A 19157-nucleotide genomic window follows, 5' to 3' on the forward strand; every position below is an offset into this window, starting at 1 on the left:
AGTCTGGGGGGCGTGTTCTGTGCCCCAGCAGTCTGGGGGGCGTGTTCTGTGCCCCAGGAGTCTGGGGGGTGTGTTCTGTGTCCAGCAGCTCTCACACGGCAGTCGTGGTCGCGGTTGCTGGTCCTAGCCTGCTGTGGAGTACCGAGGGGATTCATTGGTTGACCCAGAGGCTGAAATTCCACCCCAATCAGAGCTCTATTCCAGGGGAGAAACTGAGTCAGGCTTTGTCACTCTGCAAAACGGTGATGCCGCTCAGCCCGCGTTTCGGGTTGCAGCACACTCAGTGGCTTCATTCGCTCTCACAGTAACCCCCAGGTGGATTCTATGACTATCCTCATTTCTGCAGAAAAGGAAGCAGAGGTGGCTCACAGCTGAATCACCTGTCCAGGGCGATGAACTGCAGAGCCTGCCAGTGTCACAGAGGTGGTGAGCCCCTCTGGCCCGACCCACAGCCCCTCGGCAGGGGCTCTTTAGCAAACCCTGCAGATGGGCAGCTTGGCGTGTTTCTCAGACCCCTGCTTCGGGACTTGAGAGCCCTTGAGTGGGTTTGCTGGTCTGAGGATCGTGTGCTCAGTGGAAATTGATCACCTGGGCTCTTCTTTCCTTCACTCTGGGAGGAGTGGGATTATGTGCTCAGCAGAAGTCAATCGTCCTGGGCTCTTTTCTCCTCCACTCTAGGAGGACTAGGACCCAGAGAGCTCTGGGCCCGGCTCCCTGGCTTGGAGTCCAAAGGCAGCTCTGACCACACCGCCTGGGGCAGGAGGGAGGGGAGCTGGGTTCTGTCTCCGTGACCTGGCGTATCCAAGGTCCCGTTGTGGGAAAGGGACGTTTAGCGCCTGTTTCTGGAGGATAACTTGTAACTCTGTGCCTCTCCCGAGGGAGCACGCATTTCTAAGCGGGGTTAAGATTTCCTGTTCCTACTGCGTCCCACAGTTCAGAAAAAGTCATCAAAGTGCTCAGACTCAGGAAGTAAATAAGGAAATATGAAAACATTATTTACTTCTTTTTTTTGAGACAGTCTCGCTCTGTTGCCCAGGCTAGAGGGCAATGTTGCCATCACAACTCACGGCAGCCTCAAACTCCTAGGCCAAGCCATCCTCCCACCTCAGCCTCCCAAGGAAGGCTACACCGCCACACTCAGCTAATATCTGCAATTTGTGTAGAGATGTGGTCTCATCGTGTTGCCCAGGCTGGTCTTGAACACCTGGGCTCCAGTGATCCACCCACCTTAGCCTCCCAAAGTGCTGGGATTACAGGTGTGAACCACCATGGTCGGCTGAAAATATAACTTTAAAAAAATCTTAGCTCCACGAGAACTAGGCAGGATCAGAAAATGAATTGTTTGTGCCCCCACAGCTATGAAATGGAGGGGCTGACTCCCCGTGCATGCAGCACTCTAGTGCCCACGGCAGAACGCTGCTTTGAATGAAAGCTGATGTTTATTCATGCACTTACCAGAAGGTTTCTGCTGTCACCGAATCGAACTTCCCCGTATATGAGGAGTTCTTCACTATCAGGTGCAGACAGGGACACAGAGCAGCAGCACACACACAGCCATGCACCCATGCACATTCGGGGGTCGCTGCCGTGTCTTTGTGGTCTTGGGGGGTCGCTGTTTCTGTCTTTAAATCCGAGTGTCAGAAGGGTCTGAGACAACTGCTTAAGTCCCTGGCTTCATTAATGATGCTTACAGCGTGCAGAGCGTTCTCACGGACTGCATAATTGATCTGTGTCCTGTAGAATTCTGATTTTCATGTAAACCCAGGACATGTTCAGAGACGTGGAAATCAGCAGTTCCAGCCCTGCCTTAGGCCTGCCCGTGTGGTTGTGTCTGCTGTGGATTGGCTGGTGGCAGCAGCTGCTGGCACCACGCAATTGGCTTGGCTGTGGAGTGAGCCCGTGGAAGAAGCCTCTCCGCCTCTACTCCGTGACTCAGGCTCCTGCCACCAGCCTCAGCCGAGGACGGAGGCTGTGGTTACACAACGCGCAAGTGTGGTCTCTGTCACAGATGTGGCTGTCGCAGAGAGTGCTGCCTCTGCTCCTGTTTCCAGCAGATGCCTGGGAACCTTTGGACGTCTTGGGGATTTTCTCCCAGCACCATAGCAATGCCACCACGAGTGAATCCTTGACAGGGACCGGCACGGGCACCTCAGATGCCAGGACCAGCGTGATGTATGCACTACAAGACTGTTTTGGAGGGTTTAGTCAGCTGGTCACTCAGGAAAGGAAAAGGACTCGGCTGTTACTGTGGAATGTAACATGACTGGCTCGGGAGAGGCGGTTCTGCCTGCATGTGTGACCTGAGGGGCTGATATCAGGCTGAGTGATGAGAACAGGCTGAAAGTGTCTGCCCTTCCTCAGATAAGAGCAGGTTCTGGGACTGTGGGGATGGGGCTGCAGGGGCTCCCGAGGAAATGCCGCGCTTTGCCGAGACCCCCGTGTGGCATCACTCTCAACTGGTGTTGCAGAAGTGGCATCATGAATACAGGCAGACCGCCTTCCTGGGAGGTTGTCCTAGGGGTTTCGTGGGCAGCCGGCTTCCCACCTGCACACATTAACAGCAGTGTCTCTTCCTCACTGCAGCCTGCAGGACACTGGCATCGGATTCATCCTGGTGATAGACCGGCGGCGGGACAAATGGACCTCTGTGAAGGCATCCGTCCTGCGCATCGCAGTAAGTGCCACCGGGGCTCTGCCTTGCACCCGGCCCCTCCCTGGGCTGCATGACTGCAGGGTCCTCTTCCTCTGGGTGCACAGCTCCGCAGTTCCTGCCTCGTGCTGAGGGGGACAGAGCCCAGCCCCGGTGGGTGGAGGCCGGCGCCAAGGCCCCCCTGCTTTGGCTCCCAAGGAGCTGGTGCCTGTGTGTGGGTTTTTGCAGATGGGGGAACTTTTAGGGAGCCCAGGGTGACTTGAAAACAATTTCCTGAGGCAGGGCAGCCCATCTGTTTCTGAACAGCACGTCTGAGATGCTCAGGTTGAATCTGCAGTCTTTCATGAAGCACAGCAAGCCTGGCTGGGCAGCGGTGGGTGTGTGCAGAGATGCTCCAGCCTGCAAGTCTGAAGCCGCACTGCACGGCTTTTCTCAGTGATTTTCTCCTTTCCAAATCGGGCCACCTATCTTTAGCTGTGACACGGAGGAGCCGCCACCACCTCCCTTTCCCAGTAACCCAGCCCTGCTTGGAGCTGTCCTCCTTCCCAAGGACCTTCCCATGGCGTCTGAGAGTCTGTTTGCAGATTCTGCACGCTGCCTTCCATGGCAGAGGAGAAGCTGGGTTTGCTGTTGGTTTTAACCCAGAGTAACCATTTAAGAGGGAAGAGATTAAGTCAGCAGAAAGCCCCCAAGTCTTATTTTTGTCGGTAGCTCTCACCCGCATGCACAACCCCGGCGTGGAGCGTTTCTTACCCACACTCTCTGCGCCTGTCAGTCCAAGTTTCATTGCAGCCAAAGGACCAAAAATAAGAGGGCTTAGTCAGCTGGTCAGTCTTTGGGATGAAGCGTCTCCTTGCACCCCCACCGCACCCCCTGCCCCTCACCACGGCCGGCCCCTGTTCCTGACCCTGCCCCAACCTGGCGCACGCTACCTATGGCATCATTATCTGAAAAAAGTCTGCCTGTCTGCCTGGAGGTGACCTGGGACCATGGGTCCTCAGCTGGGACGGCACAACTGCCCCAAGCATTCCCCAAACCCTGGTGAAATCCGATTCTCCTGGCCTCCCAGTCCTGCGTTCAAACCATCTTTGGGTTCCTCGGCCTCTAGTGACTGCTGCACTAAGGTTCTGGGTGTAGCAAAAGATGCCATCCCTTTCCCTGCCCATGCCCTCCTTCCTTCATCTTTCACAAGAATTAGAGGCCCCACATCTGCCCTGACGCCCACAACCATCATCGTTTTGGCACGAGCCAGTCACTGGGCCGCTCACCGGAGTCTTTGGAATGAAGTGTCTCTTTTCACCCTCACCACACCCCCTGCCCCTCACCGTGGCTGGCCCCTGTCCCTGACGCTGCCCCAACCTGGAGCACACTGCCTATGGCATCGTTATCTAAAATAATTCAGAACACTTCAGGATGCTTCCAGAAAAGTAGACGTGTATATAATCAGCCTTCCCTTCCTGTAACACTGCATTTGTTTGCTTTTGCATCACTATAAAGAAATACTTTAGCTGGGTAATTGATAAAGAACAAGGTGTAATTGGCTCACAACTCTGCAGGCTGCGCAAGCTTGGCATCTGCATCTTCTCAGCTTCTGGGGAGACCTCAGGGAGCTTCCAGTCGCCGTGGAAGGCAGCGGGAGCCTGTGTCAGGTGGTGAGAGAGGGAGCGAGAGAGGAGAGGGAGGTCCTGGACTTGAACAGCCAGATCTCGAGTGAACTTACTGAGCGAGAACTCACTCATCACCGAGGGGATGGCGCGGAGCCATTCATGAGGGGATCACCCTGTGATTTAATCACCTCCACCAGGCCTCACCTCCGGCACTGGGAATCACTTTTTTTTTTTTATTTTTCTTTTGAGACGGAGTTTCGCTTTTGTTACCCAGGCTGGAGTGCAATGGCGCGATCTCGGCTCACCGCAACCTCCGCCTCNCGCGATCTCGGCTCACCGCAACCTCCGCCTCCTGGGTTCAGGCAATTCTCCTGCCTCAGCCTCCTGAGTATCTGGGATTACAGGCACGCACCACCATGCCCAGCTAATTTTTTGTATTTTTAGTAGAGACGGGGTTTCACCGTGTTGACCAGGATGGTCTCGATCTCTTGACCTCGTGATCCACCCGCCTCAGCCTCCCAAAGTGCTGGGATTACAGGCGTGAGCCACCGCGCCCGGCCATGGGAATCACATTTCAACATGAGATTTGGAGGGGACAAAAGTCCCACCCATATCAAATGTCCCCAGAAATGTAGAAAGTTCTTGAGATAAGCCATCACTAGCTAATAGCAATGTGTACCTTTCATGATTGCACATTTTAAATGAGTTTGCACATATCATAGACAATTCTAAAAATTAAATCGTGAGAACCCACGGGGTCAGACACACGTGGACGGACAACAGATGCTCTAGAAAGCATACATCAGTCCTGGGCGGGTCCCACAATGTTCCCAGCAAGCATGTCATTGTTGAAAGAACAGACAACACTGTTACAGCCACATCTTTCACACTTATCTGCCACCATATAAGCCAGCCCTCAGGACGTCTCTCAGCAAGACGTGGTGGTAGGAGTTGGCATCCATGCCAGGACGCTGGAGGGTATGAGGATGCACCTGGGTGCCTCCATGCCTGTGGGGTCCATGCGCCTTCATCTTCACACGCCCACCACAGCCCATCACTCACACAAGGCTCCCGAGCCCTGGTCTCTTTGCCTGGGCTCCCGCTCTGCTCCTTCCTCTGGGAGGCCACACTTCACTACGTGTGCCACTATGGCACCCGCTCACACTTCACTACATGTGCCACCCGCTCACACTTCACTACATGTGCCACAGCGCCTCTGCTCATGCTTCACTATGTGTGCCACGGCGTCCCTGCTCACACTTCACTATGTGTGCCACAGTGCCTCTGCTCATGCTTCACCACGTGTGCCACTATGGTGCCCGCTCACACTTCACTATGTGTGCCACGGTGCCCTGCTCACACTTCACTACATGTGTCACGGCACTTCTGCTCATGCTTCACGTGTGCCATGGTGCCCCTGCTCATGCTTCACTACATGTGCCACAGCACTTCTGCTCACGCTTCACTATGTGTGCCAGTGCCTCTGCTCACACCTCACCACGTGTGCCATGGCACCCCTGCCTACATTTCACCACGTATGCCACAGTGCCTCTGCACATGCTTTGCCACACGTGCCACTGAGCCCTCACACATGCATCATCCATCATGTGTGTCTCTCAGATTAGTCATTCCCAGGTTAGATGACAAGAGCTTCCTGAGATACAAGGTCGCTTTTTAAGAAATACAGAAATTATTTTCTAAAAGCAGAGTATTTCTGCAACGTCATCCTGCAAGTTATCGAAGCAGCCCCCAGCAGACCCATGGTTCAGATGTTGATCTTCAGCTGCCGAGTGTCCCGTTCTGCTCACGTGTGTGTGAGTGAGTGAATTTCTGAAGCAGGTGCGGCTGTGAGCAGGTGAATTTCTGAAGCAGGTGTGGGTGTGAGCAGGTGAATTTCTGAAGCAGGTGTGGGTGTGAGCAGGTAAATTTCTGGGGCAGATGTGGGTGTCAGCGGGTAAATTTCTGGAGCAGGTGTGGGTGTGATCGGGTGAGTTCCTGGAGCAGGTGCGGGTGTGAGTGAGCAGGTGAGTTTCTGAACCAGGTGTGGGTGTGAGCAGGTGAGTTTCTGAAGCAGGTGTGGGTGTGAGCAGGTGAGTTTCTGAAGCAGGTGCAGGTGTTGGTGGGTGAATTTCTGGAGCAGGTACCGGTGTGAGCGGGTGAGTTTCTGGAGCAGGTGCAGGTGTGAGCGGGTGAGTTTCTGAAGCAAGTGAGGGTGTGAGTAGGTGAATTTCTGGAGCAGGTGCCAGTGTGAGCGGGTATTTCTGAAGCAGGTGTGGATGTCAGTGGGTGAGTTTCTGAAGCAGGTGTCGGCGTGAGCGGGTTAGTTACTGGAGCAGGTGTGGGTGTGCTCAGGTGAATTTCTGGAGCAGGTGAATTTCTGGAGCAGGTGCGGGTGTGAGTGGGTGAGTTTCTGGAGCAGATGCGGGTGTGAGTGGGAGAGTTTCTGGAACAGGTGCCTGTGTGAACAGGTGAGTTTCTGGAGCAGGTGCGGGTGTGAGTGGGTGAGTTTCTGAAGCAGGTGCTGGTGTGAGCGGGTGAGTTTCTGAAGCAGGTGCAAGTGTGAGCAGATGAGTTTCTGGAGCAGGTGTGAGTATGATCAGGTGAATTTCTGGAGTAGGTGTGGGTGTGAGTAGGTGAGTTTCTGAAGCAGGTGCAAGTGTGAGCAGATGAGTTTCTGGAGCAGGTGTGAGTATGATCAGGTGAATTTCTGGAGTAGGTGTGGGTGTGAGTAGGTGAGTTTCTGAAGCAGGTGCAAGTGTCAGCAGGTAAATTTCTGGAGCAGGTGCCGGTGTGAGCGGGTGAATTTCTGGAGCAGGTGCGGATGTGAGCAAGTGAGTTTCTGAAGCAGGTGCCGGTGTGAGCAGGTGAATTTCTGGAGCACATGCAGGTGTGAGCAGGTGTATTTCTGAAGCAGATGTGGGTGTGAGCAGGTGAATTTCTGAAGCAGGTACGGGTGTGATTGGGTGAGTTTCTGGAGCAGCTGCGGGTGTGAGTGGGTGAGTTTCTGGAGCAGCTGCAGGTGTGATCGGGTGAGTTACTGGAGCAGCTGCGGGTGTGAGTGGGTGAGTTTCTGGAGCAGGTGCAGGTGTCTGCAGGTGAGTTTCTGGAGCAGGTGCTGGTGTGAGTGGGTGAGTTTCTGAAGCAGGTGTGGGTGTGAGCAGGTGAGTTTCTGGAGCAGGTGCAGGTGTCAGCAGGTGAATTTCTGAAGCAGGTGCGGGTGTCAGCAAGTGAGTTTCTGAAGCAGGTGCAGGTGTGAGCGGGTGAGTTTCTGGATCAGGTGTGAGCATCAGTGGGTGAGTTTCTGAAGCAGGTGTGGGTGTGAGCAGGTGAGTTTCTGAAGCAGGTGCGGGTGTGAGCAGGTGAGTTTCTGAAGCAGGTGCGAGTGTGAACAGGTGAGTTTCTGAAGCAGGTGCGGGTGTGAGCAGGTGATTTTCTGAAGCAGGTGCGGGTGTGAGCGGGTGAGTTTCTGGAGCAGGCGTGGGTGTGAGCGGGTGAGTTTCTGGATCAGGTGTGAGTATCAGTGGGTGAGTTTCTGGAGCAGGTGCCGGTGTGAGCGGGTGAGTTTCTGAAGCAGGTGCAGGTGTGAGAGGGTGAGTTTCTGAAGCAGATTGGCTCATCTTGAAAGCTCTGTCTTGTGAACATCATAACTGAACAGTTAGTGTTTGAGTTTTTATTTTTGTAGTGATTCTTATTCCACAAAAATGTGGTTTTTTCTATTTTTTTTTTCTTTTTGTTCTCAGAGTTCACCAGCACTGGTTTGGAAGCAACAGAAGCTAGAATTTTTCCAGCAAAATCACCCAGAATTGTGTGTGAACGCCAGTGCTTTCTTGCCATGAGAATTTACAGTCGTGTTACCACACAGACTGTATTTGTGTAGTCGGCATGTCCTGAGGGTCTTCTCTGTTCCGGGCACTGCCTGGGTGTCACAGATGTGAGGGAGGAAATGAGCAAGGCGCACCCACAGCTGGATGTGGACAGTTGAGGGACACCTCGATGGGGTCACAGGCAGGGGCGGCAAGGAGTGGCTGGAAGGGCGGCTGAGCTGTGGGGAGGGGGCAGAGTCAGGCCCCACACGCCAGGCCCCATCCACCTGGGCTGTGACCCTGGAGGGGTTGTCTTACTGTCCCCAGGCCCCTGCTGCCCAGGAGACAGGCTGCCTCCAGGAGGGTTTGGTGCAGGAGGGGCATAAGCAGCCAGCAGGAGACGGTGATGGTGGGCACTGGATGGGCAGGAAACACAGAGCTCGGAGCCCTGGTTTCATGAAGGAGAAGTGAGGCACGAGGCCGAGGGGGCAGGTGGTGGCGGCACTGTCATGGGAGCTGGCTGTGCACATGCTGAGGCTCAGGGGTCACTGGGCAAGGGAGTGAGGGCAGCCATGGATCTGGCGAGCCTGGGTGCCGGGAAGACTGGGAGGGGAATAGGTCTCTGTGGAGGGGAAGGGGTGGGTGGAGTTGCGAGAAGGCCCCAGGCTCTGTCCATGGGCTGCTCACTGCCCAGAGAGGGCAGACCAGGGATTACCACTTGCGCGTCTTGGTTCAGTTGTTTGGAGACGGTGCAATTAACCTGACATGGGGGCAGCAAGTAGTGCCTGCAGGGCCACCTGGATGCCACCCCCTGTGCCCCCGGCCTCGACAGCAGGCTTTGGTGGCCTCGCCTTCCGCCTAAAGTGGCTTTGGGAAAACTAGCACTTAGCGCCAGCCAGGCCAGCCGGGTCCTCAAGCAGTTTCCAAACAGCCACAGGCTCCAGCTGCCCGACCCTACCAGGGCGCCCGGCTCACGGTGCTGCGGGTGCCACACAGCAGGCCCAGGACAGAGACTGCACCTCCAAGCACTCAGCCACTGAGGGAGACGCAGCACTTACATAACGCGCTATGATCGGGGCTATTTTTAGCCACCATATGTGCTGTCTTATGAGCTGAGCTTTCCCTAATTTGAGGTGTTCTTTTTTCTTTTATGGATGCCTTCAGCATGGCTTGGAATCGAAAAATAAGACATTGGAAGAGCCAAAATCCAGTGTTCCCAGAACCAGGGTTCCTGTGCCTCCACCCAGAGCAAAGCCCGTGTGGTGCTGAGGGTGTGAGGGAGCAGGGTATGTTCACGGCTACCCACGCGGGCGCTCAAGCACCCAGCAAGGCAGGAAGGACAAGGGCCTCCTCTGAGAACGCGCACACCTCTTCTCCTTTAGTCCAACAGTTGCGCAGTCCTCAGATAGATGCATCTTTTATAAAATGCTATTGCCAAATCTAACCCTCTTCCACTGTACTGTGTGTGCGTGTTCACATTTTCTGATTTCATAATTTATTTTTGGATTTTATATGTTCGTGTTTATATCAAACTAAATCTAGATCCTCGAGTATGTGGTTGGAGAAAGTGAATCTAATTTTTAGTCTGCATGAGACCAGAACTCTGGTTTTTCCTTTGACGCCAGTGCAGCCTGTGCGTGCAGGAACAGTAGAAAGCGAGGTGTCTGACGGATCCCCGACTTCTGGGTCGTCCAGCAGATCCCTCACATTGGCAAAGTACGCTTGTATGCGGCCCTGCAACCAGACCCTCCCCTGTGTGGAGGAGCTGACCGCGGGGGTCGGGGGAACGGTGGCGGTGGGAGCACTGCTAACTCCAGGAGGACTGCTCGGCGGAGGTGATGCTTGATGAGAGCCTGACGGGAGGAGGAGCTGTTCAGATGGAGAGTGGGGGACGAGGAGTTTCCCCTGGAATGCAGAGCAGCTCTGGGATGAGGGGTGAGAGGGCAGGCTGCCAAGGAGAGACAGCCAGGTCCGTGTGCCCCTCTCTGAAGAGGCAAGACCGTCTCACAGGGCAGGGAGCTAAAATGCATGCTGAGGAACCATGGTGATGGGGGACCCAGCTCTTCCCTCTGTGGCTGAGCTTTCTCAGGACAGGACCACTGTGCACAGCGAGCACAGCCCCGGGACCAGGGCCTGCCGGGCGTCTCCTGCGCACCAGCTGCTGGGGCAGATGCATTTCAGCACACCCAGCACATCCATCAACCCCAGACTACAGGTGGAGGAGCTGGGCTTCGGGCGACAAGGGAACCTGCCGATGGGGTGGGGCGGCTCTGGGGCCAGCCTAGGCCTTCCTGTCTCTGAAGCCCGAGCTCTCTCCCTGCTCCGGGGGTCCCAGGGCCGCGGTGTGAGCAGTGCCGGTTCATGCAGAATATTGTGGAGGAGGCAGCCCATGAGGCTTCCAGCAAGAGAGATCTCAGCAGCTGCGGCCCCTCGACCATAAGACATGAATCCATGACTCTGAGAGCATCCATTTCAGCGACTGTCCCTCATCCGAAGGGTCGCTCCTCCCACCTCAGTGAGGATTTAACGACCTTGAGGATCTCTAGCAGGGGTGGGAGATCCAGAGGCCCCAGCCCTTCCTCAGGTGGGTTTCCTGGAACGTGAAATCCAGGCATCTAGTAACGTCAGCACCAGTCACTCTGTTCTCGAGAGAGACCTCGGAGGGACACGGTGAATGAAAGGCCGTCTTAGTCCAGGCCTGCTGCTTGCGTGTGGGTATCTGGCACTGGGCCCATGACAAGAAAGGAATGCATGTCTTACAGTTGAGGGGCCACAGCTGCTGAGAGCTTGCTGGTGGGTCCCGAGGCGGGGGGGGCCTTGCCTGGCAGGACGGTGAGCCAGATCAGGGCTGCCTTCCGCTGCGTATAAAGCCACCAGGCCCCCACCCACCCCGGGCCAGCCCATGAAGCCCGGAACCCATGAATGGATTGATCCACTCACAAGGGGGGGCCGTCCTGACCCAGTCGCCACCGCCTCTCAATGCACCATGAGTTTCAAGATTTCACAGGGATGAACATTCTATCCACAGCAAATGTATATTTCAGAATTGCTAAAAGAATCGATTTTAAATGCTCTCAGCACAGAAAAATAGTGCGTGGTGAGGTGACAGATCAGTTAATTGGCTTGATGTAATCATCCCACCCAGGACACCTACAGCAAAACATCACTGCGTCCCGTGAGAGTAGTTACAGTCGTGATCTGTCAGGTAAACGCAGAAACATTTTTTTTTTAAAGATGAACAGAGAAAAAGAAAGAGCTCTGGGACCCAGGCTCAGTCAGGAGCTTTTTCTCACAGAGAAGAGGAAGGAGCCTGGGGATCCCTGAGACCAGGGGCCATGGATCCCATAGGCCACGCCAACTTCCCCGACAGACAAACCCAGAGCCAGGCCGTTCTGGCGAGGGGCGGGGCTGCTCACTGAGGCTTCTTCAGCGCTGCTCCTCACTCCCCTTGATGCCTGGAGCGAGAGTATTTGCCTGATTTATTTTGTGCAGCTCAGAGCTCATGGCGCCGAGGCAGAACCCCTGCATTCGAGTGGCTGAGGGTTTGACTTAAGGTTGGATTGGGAGGGAGGGAAGATGTGGCTGCTCCACACGTGGGTGAAAAGAGGCATGAGCCGCAGCAGCCCCGTGTCCTTTTCCTCTAAACTTCCAGTTTAGAAATATTTCCAACCTACGGAAAACTGGGGAGGGCCTCACAGTGAGCACCGACGTTTCTGTTCCTTAGCTGTGGTCGTTAACAAAGTGCCCATTTGTGTGTGTGTGTTTGTGTACAGAAACACACAGACACCATAACACACAGAGATACACATAGACACAGACATGTATACACATCACAGACACACGTATCACACACCCAGAGACACACACACACGTCACATACATAGACACACACATACACACATTATACAGAGACACACATTACAGACGCACAATCATATACACACACACATAGACACAGACATGTACACACATGACACAGACACACAGACATCACAAAGACACACACATCACATAAACACACACACAGACACAGACATGTACACATATCACACAGACACATATATCACACACACCCAGATACAAACTGACACATCACGTAGACACACAGACACACACATATGTACAGATACATCACATAAACACACACACAGCATACAGACACACATCACACAGACACAGAGATATGCACAGACACAGACATGTGCACACATCACACAGACACACATATATACACATGTACATGCACATCACATAAACACAGACACACACATACACACAGAGACACACACACACACCTTTTGCTGGTGAGAGCCGGCCCCGCCATCGTGTCTGTTCATCCCGGATTGCTGTCATGGGTGTCCTTTGTGAGATTGAGATCTGCGAAGGGTTGAAGCCAGTTGCTTTGTGAATATCCTTTCATCTGGTTTCTATGTAATTAGGTTCCTCGTGGTCCTCTGGGGCGGGAATCCTGGTGGATGAGCTTCTGGCGCAGCCCGTGGAGGCCCAGGATGTGTCCAGTGATTGGGGAAGTCTCTTGTGCTCACAGGGCCGGGGAGGCTTCCGGATTCCCCCTGGAGAAGGTGCTTCTCCTCTGGGTAATGAGTGAGTCACGTGTGGTCTGTGTGTGTCTCTGTGTCTGCGTGATGTGTGTCTCTGTGTGTCTGTGTAATGTGTTTGTGTGTTTATGGACGTGTGTGTGTGTGTATATGTATATGTGATCCTCGGGATGGGGTGAAGGTCCCGTGGCTGAGGTGTCCACTGACCATTTCTGCCTGAATGGGGGGTGTGGCAGTGGTGGCCGCAGGGCCGGCTGTGTTTTCGAGGGGAGCGGTAGGTGCCTGACGCCTGCATCCACACCTGCCTGGGAGCCACCTCCGTCTCCTACTCCACCACCTCCAGTGCTCTTCCCTCTACTGTCCGCCTCTGCAGGGTGAGGTTTTGCACAGACTGTGTACAGAAACACATACACATTACACACACACAGACACGCACAGATACACATAGACACAGACATGGACACATGTCACAGACATACACAGGCACACGTCACACAGACACACGTCACGCAGACACACAATCACATAGACACACACACAGACATGTACACACATCACACAGACACACATATCACACACACCCAGAGACATCCACACCCCTTCAGGGTCCTGGTCCTTAGGGAGCTGGTTAACAGGGTGTCCAGAAGAACAACTGAATACTCCTGAGCTCTCGATGTGAGCTCTGGGTTCACATGGCTCTGGATCCATGAGATGTGAGCAGCGCTGGGTGGAACCTTGGCAGAACTTTGCTAGCATCTGCTGAGAAGCTGGTGGGGAGGTCCTGGGGGGTGGCTTGAGCTGTGGGGTGAGTGTGGGAGAGACAGCGAGTTCCCGCCCATCAGTCAATCAGCAGACTGTCCCATTTTCATAGTAGTCGCCACCCAAATGTCATTCGAGTCCCGTCTCAGGATCCTGGGTGTACACCTGTTCTCCAGGTCTGGTTCCTGTGAAATTCATGGAGATTATTGTACATTCTCGAGTGGGAGTGCAATTGATGTGTGTGTGCCGATTCTCCCCGTATTTTCTCCCAGGCTTTCTAAGAGGAACGTTTGCAGCAGACCCGTCCCCAAACGATCATGCTGTGGTTTAGGATTGGTTTTAGGAGCCGTGCCTCACGCACATGGCAGCGGCCATCCTGAGCGCTCACGTCCAGACATCTGCGGGAACGGTGTCCATGCTCGTTGCGTTCCTCACCCGGTCAGCATCTCTGATTCAGCCTCTGAAGTTTCTTCATCTGTTAACACTGAGACACAAATTTCAAATGCATATTTTTATATAAACTTGTGTTTGCTTTTTGGCTACTGTCAGACAAGTGTAATTGGTGAGTTTTCAGCTGCTCTGAGATTAAATATGTAATGTCGAGCAGGATAGGTGTGGCTTTGAGTGGACCTCAAGGAAGGTTATTTGAACTTGGGGAGGGTTTTTCAAACAGGGTTCCCCAAAGTACCCAGTTATCAGAGTTCCCAGCATGTCCTGTTGGCTTTAGCTGTGCTGGTAAATATACACAGTGATTACGTTGTGAGTCACTGAGAATATTAACTCAGAAACCAGTGAACTTTTCCGACCTCCAGATTACAATGCTGTGGTCATCACACATATCTGTTACTAAATTCATCCAGGTCAGCCCAGAAAATGAGCAATATTGTTTTCATATTAGATAGAAACCTATTATAATCTTATGATTACTTTATTGTTAAGTAATTTGCAAAAAGACTTGACAGCCCCATCCCAAATTCTTCACCCAGTTACCATTTATACTTACCGCTTCTTGTAAAATGAAGTTTTTATTTTAGACCTTTCCCCAGCTTTTAATACAAATGGTCAACTCCAATTCAGAGAAAATTTAATTTACTATTGTTTATATTCAGAGTATGTGTTTGTGCACATTATTAGCACCTTGTCGCTCAGCTAGGATCTTGCAATTATTCTATTTAATATAATGATCCAACAGCTTAAAAAACAAAAAGACTAAAACTGAGCCAGGGAAGAGGGGTTGTGGCAGAGCTGGCAGAGCCTCTCGGGACCAGCGGCCTTGCTGTGGAGGTACGCTTCGCTCCCAGAGGCTTTAGGGGCAAATTGAGCTGAACCTGCTGGAGATGCAGACACCTGCCCCCTACACACCCGGCTTCATCTCCGCACTTCAAGCTCTCAGCCTGTCCTAGAAGATCCAGGTGATAAAAATGACAGCAAAATTTAGAAGAGCATGGCTCTTTGTGCCTCCAGAAAAAGACTGGTTTTCCTTAAGTGGTGTGGCTGATTTCACAGTGGTGGCGAGGGATTTTCAGTCCTTTCGTTGCTGAGAGACACAGAACCTGCCCTGGGCATCCCACTTTCGGGGCCTTGCTTCTCCAAGAACTGCCCAGGTGTCCCGTCCACCAGGAACACACTCCCCGCAGATGCTCAGCTCATGACTCCCTGCTTGTAATTCGGCCTGTCATGGCATCTCACCCACGCGTGCCCCTGCCACAGGTGAATGGCCGTGGCCTTAGTCTACGTCCAGTTGTCTCGTGAGACTCTGGGGCAGAGAGGGCTCAGATGCAGGCCCCTCCAGAGCACTTCCCTGAGGCCCGTGAGTGGAGGGGATGGGTGTGGAGGGTAGCGGAGGCAGGAGGGTCCCCCGGTAGCCATCAGCCTCCCCTCCCCCATCCACTCAGCAGAAGACAGCCACAGAACACCTGCCAAGTGTACTGGCCACTGAGGGCCATGGTCCCTGCCCTCACCACGCAATGCAAATGAGGCAGAGGTCTCCATGGGAGGGGCCCTGTGGGAAAGGCATGCAATGCCCACCCAGCGACAGGACAGTGTCTGCCTGCCCTGAATGGGGAGGGCGGCTGCCCAGTGACTGAGCCCTTACTTTATGTGCATGGGGCAGAAGCACGTCTCTGGTTTTAATTCCTGCAGGGCAGTCAGGTGAGCTGAAACGCAGCTCGCGGTGGATGTTTGGGTGCTGAGGACAGGCTTGTCAAGGTCTTGCTGCTAGGATCCCACAACTGTGGAAAAGGCATTGTGTAATCCTGGTTGGGGTCCCAGCCACTTGCATTGTAATCCCAGAGCTGGGTTAGAACTTGGGGTGCGTGATCTAGAATTCCCGCCTGAGACCATGTTGTCAGCAGCAGAGATGAGCCGGGGGCACCCAGCCCTGGCCCGTGCCCCACGGGCCCCCTGACTTCACACCTCCCCAGCTTCGTGACCTCAGGGCTCTCCTATGGCCCTCGCTAGGCCAGCCTGGACCTTCCAGTGTGGCCAGGGCAGCACCCAGCCAGGACATCTTGGCGAATCGGTCACTCCTCAGTCCTTGCGCTATTTCTTTCTGCTTTAGGGCAATGCCACCCTTTTCTATAGGTCATACTTTAGGTGCATTTAACCTAGTTATCCAGAAATCAAACTCAGTTGCTTCACAGTTTCCTTTTTGGTGACAGAGTCTCTCTGGGTTTCAGTGTCTGGACAGAACTTGGGGTCGAAAGCAGCTGTCTGCACGTCTGTCATGGTGACTTTTGAGCACACCGTCTGTGCGGGCACCCACGAATGCCACGCACGCCTTAGTTGGTTTCATCTTGGAGAGGGTGTGCTGCTCTCCCCACTTTCCAGATGGAGAAGCCGAGACACAGAAGGGGAGTGACCTGCCCAAGGTCTCCCGCCTTGTAATAGGCAGAGCTAGCTTATAAGTTCATATAAGTTCATATAATTGTGTGCAAGGGCACGTGTGCACACCAGGATGCAAGATTATCTTTATTTTTGTAGTAACACATGTATGTGTCCATGTTGCTTTTTTTAAATTTGAAAAGTGTCTTGGTTTCCTGGGGCCATGGTAACAAGTAACCAGAGACTGACCGCTGGACACAGAAGCGCACTCCCCCCCGCCCCGAAGATGGGGTCTGAACTCAGGTGTGGCCGGGGCGGGCTCATCCTGAGGCTGCGGGGAGCATCTGTCCACCCCAGGCCTCTCCAGCTTCTGTCCTGGCTGTGTCCCTGGGTCTCCCTGGGTGTGAAAGCACCGCCCCGACCTCCGCCAGCATCTTCTCTGGGTGTGCTCCATGAGACAAGGGGTCAGGGCCCACCCTAGTGACCTCGTTTTAGCTTGGTTACCTCTGTAAAGAGTCTCCAGCCAAGGTCACATTCTGAGGCACCCAGAGCTAGGCTTCAGCATCCCCATTTGGGGGGACACAGCTCGGCCCCTAACACTGTCGTAAGCTTTTGACCTTCACATTTGTAAGCCGGGTAACGTTCTGCCAAGGCACATGGCTTTTCTTCTTTTCTTTTAAAAATGGGCGATGCCTCTCACAGAGGCTGGCATCTCTACCATGTTTATCTCAGCGTAAACATGCCACGTCGAGGATGCCCGGCCTGCGAGCTGTGCCTCCCGGTCAGCCCAGGGTGCAGGCGCCACGCTTGGGGCCCCGTCCACAGAGCGAGCTGCAGGCTCCTGTCTCCCGCCCTCTCTTGCAGGCGTCTTTCCCGGCAAACCTGCAGCTCGTCCTTGTTCTTCGCCCAACGGGATTTTTCCAAAGGACTCTCTCCGACATCGCTTTCAAATTCAATAGAGATGACTTTAAGATGAAGGTGCCGGTAAGTGTCCCTGCCTCCATCCTGAGGTAGCAGAATAGAGCTCACTGCCTTCCTGCCCCATCTGTGATCATCAGCATCCTCTAGGAGCCAACTTCGGGGCCATGCAGTCAACTAAACCCCACAGGAGCTGGCAGGAGGTTGCACTTCCTCAACACTGCCAGGAGCAACGCAATCCTTTCTTCTTCCACCCCTGCCCCCGGCCCCCACCCCCCACCCCACCCACCTCAGACGGGCCACGGTGTGGGCCTTCCACCAGGACACGGGTCACACGACATTCGTGCCCCCAGGAAAGCTGCAGAACTCGGGACCCTGAGGTCTGAGCATCCCCTCAGCCCACCTGTAAGGAATGCAGCCCAGACCTTGCCTGCACCCTGGGGATGAGAGAAGGGCTGGGGAGGGGGCTGTAAGCATCCCTGGACCTGGGAGGGAGCCCCACTGCTGGCAGGCATGGGCCGGACCTGTCCTGGGGCAGCCAACAGGGTGACCCCTGCCCCATTGCCACCACTCTGGCCAGGCACAGGGCATCATCTCCCAACACTGCCCAGTGAGAAAGTACCTTCAGCCTTGATCCACTGTCCTTTAAAGAACAAAGGCTCCACAAAGCCCCTTAGAGCCTGTGTGGCCCTGTCACCAGCCCAAGCTGTGCCAGCTCCCCTGAGAGCCCTGGTCAACTGCTTCGGGGAGCTCATGTCTTCTCTGCCACAAAGAGAACAGGGACATACGGGCCAGCGCCAGGAGTTCCCTACGACACAGCCAGACCCTGCTGGAAATCAGGGAATCTGGGGTGCAGGTCACTAGCTGTGAAGCTACTCCCTGTGCCCTGGGAATCAGGTGGCACCAGCCCTCCCTCCCCACTCTCACTGCACTGCTACAGTCTCCACGCCACATGAGCAAGAGCTCTGTGCACACCCCGCCACGGGGAAGCTCTGTGCACGCCCTGCCACTGGGAAGCTCTGTGCACACCCCACCACGGGGAAGCTCTGTGCACGCCCCACCACGGGGAAACTCTGTGCACGCCCCACCACGGGGAAGCTCTCTGCACGCCCCACCACGGGGAAGCTCTCTGCACACCCCGCCATCGGGAAGCTCTGTGCACGCCCCGCCACGGGGAAGCTCTGTGCATGCCTCACCACGGGGAAACTGTGCACGCCCCACCACGAGGAAGCTCTCTGCCCGCCCCGCCATGGGGAAGCTCTCTGCACACCCCGCCATCGGGAAGCTCTGTGCACGCCCCGCCACGGGGAAGCTCGTGCACACCCCGCCATCGGGAAGCTCTGTGCACGCCCCGCCGTCGGGGAGCTCTGTGCACGCCCCGCCATGGGGAAGCTCTGTGCACGCCCTGTTTTTGTAGCCTCCAAGAACCCTTTGTTTCTGAACAGCCTACTTTCTAGAGATGACCAGTGACAAAACTGTGCAGAGCAGGGAGTCGTGGGCAGTGGGAGGTTTGTGTCCTGACACCGGGCGAGCCAGGCATTGCATGTGCAGCTCAGCACCCCAAGGACAGTGCCTCTTGTGGTGGCGTGTGTGCATCATGGCCCTTGTGAGAGAGGATTCCATGGGCCCAGCCGTTCCCTCCTGTATGGGGACACTGCACACTAGCCTCGGGCTTCGTGACCACACACGTGTCACGGGAGCAAGACCAACCTCACTGGTTATTGTGCCACAGGCTCCCCCACGCAACGGCGCCACCACGAGGCGTCAGAGTGGGTTTCCCAAAAATCATCACCAGCATCTTTAAACGCACAGCCCCACTTAGATAATTCTTGATGTTACAGGGCGAAGCATGTGAAGGATGCAGCTGAAACATGCATGGCCTGTGTTTCAGTGCTGTGTGCTGACCTCAGCCCTAGAAAGGAGACAGTAGGGGGAACGGTGGCCTGGGGACCCCTGCCGCCGTGGCTGGCTAGGGAGAAAGGTGGCCCTGGGACCCCCTGCCACTGTGGCTGGCTATGGAGAATGGTGGCCCCAGGACCCC

General features: G+C 54.7%; 1 protein-coding gene across 13 annotated transcripts in view; it reads left to right on the forward strand.

The window, feature by feature from the left end:
• Positions 1 to 19157, forward strand: part of MCF2L (MCF.2 cell line derived transforming sequence like) — a 212943-nt gene that overhangs the window by 155490 nt on the left and 38296 nt on the right. For 10 of the 13 annotated variants that reach the window (XM_017502483.2, XM_017502537.2, XM_017502520.2 and 7 more), the window contains 2 exons: positions 2584 to 2674; positions 17063 to 17182. In XM_017502483.2, the coding sequence (XP_017357972.1) occupies positions 2584 to 2674; positions 17063 to 17182 (211 nt within the window). Of the gene's footprint in view, positions 1 to 1758; positions 2173 to 2583; positions 2675 to 17062; positions 17183 to 19157 lie in introns of those variants that run through there. The other 3 variants (XM_017502473.2, XM_037729244.1, XM_037729254.1) reach the window with 1 other exon arrangement.

The sequence above is a fragment of the Cebus imitator genome, unplaced genomic scaffold (genome assembly GCF_001604975.1).
Source record: "Cebus imitator isolate Cc_AM_T3 unplaced genomic scaffold, Cebus_imitator-1.0 Scaffold14, whole genome shotgun sequence".
Classification (NCBI taxonomy): Eukaryota; Metazoa; Chordata; class Mammalia; order Primates; family Cebidae; genus Cebus; species Cebus imitator.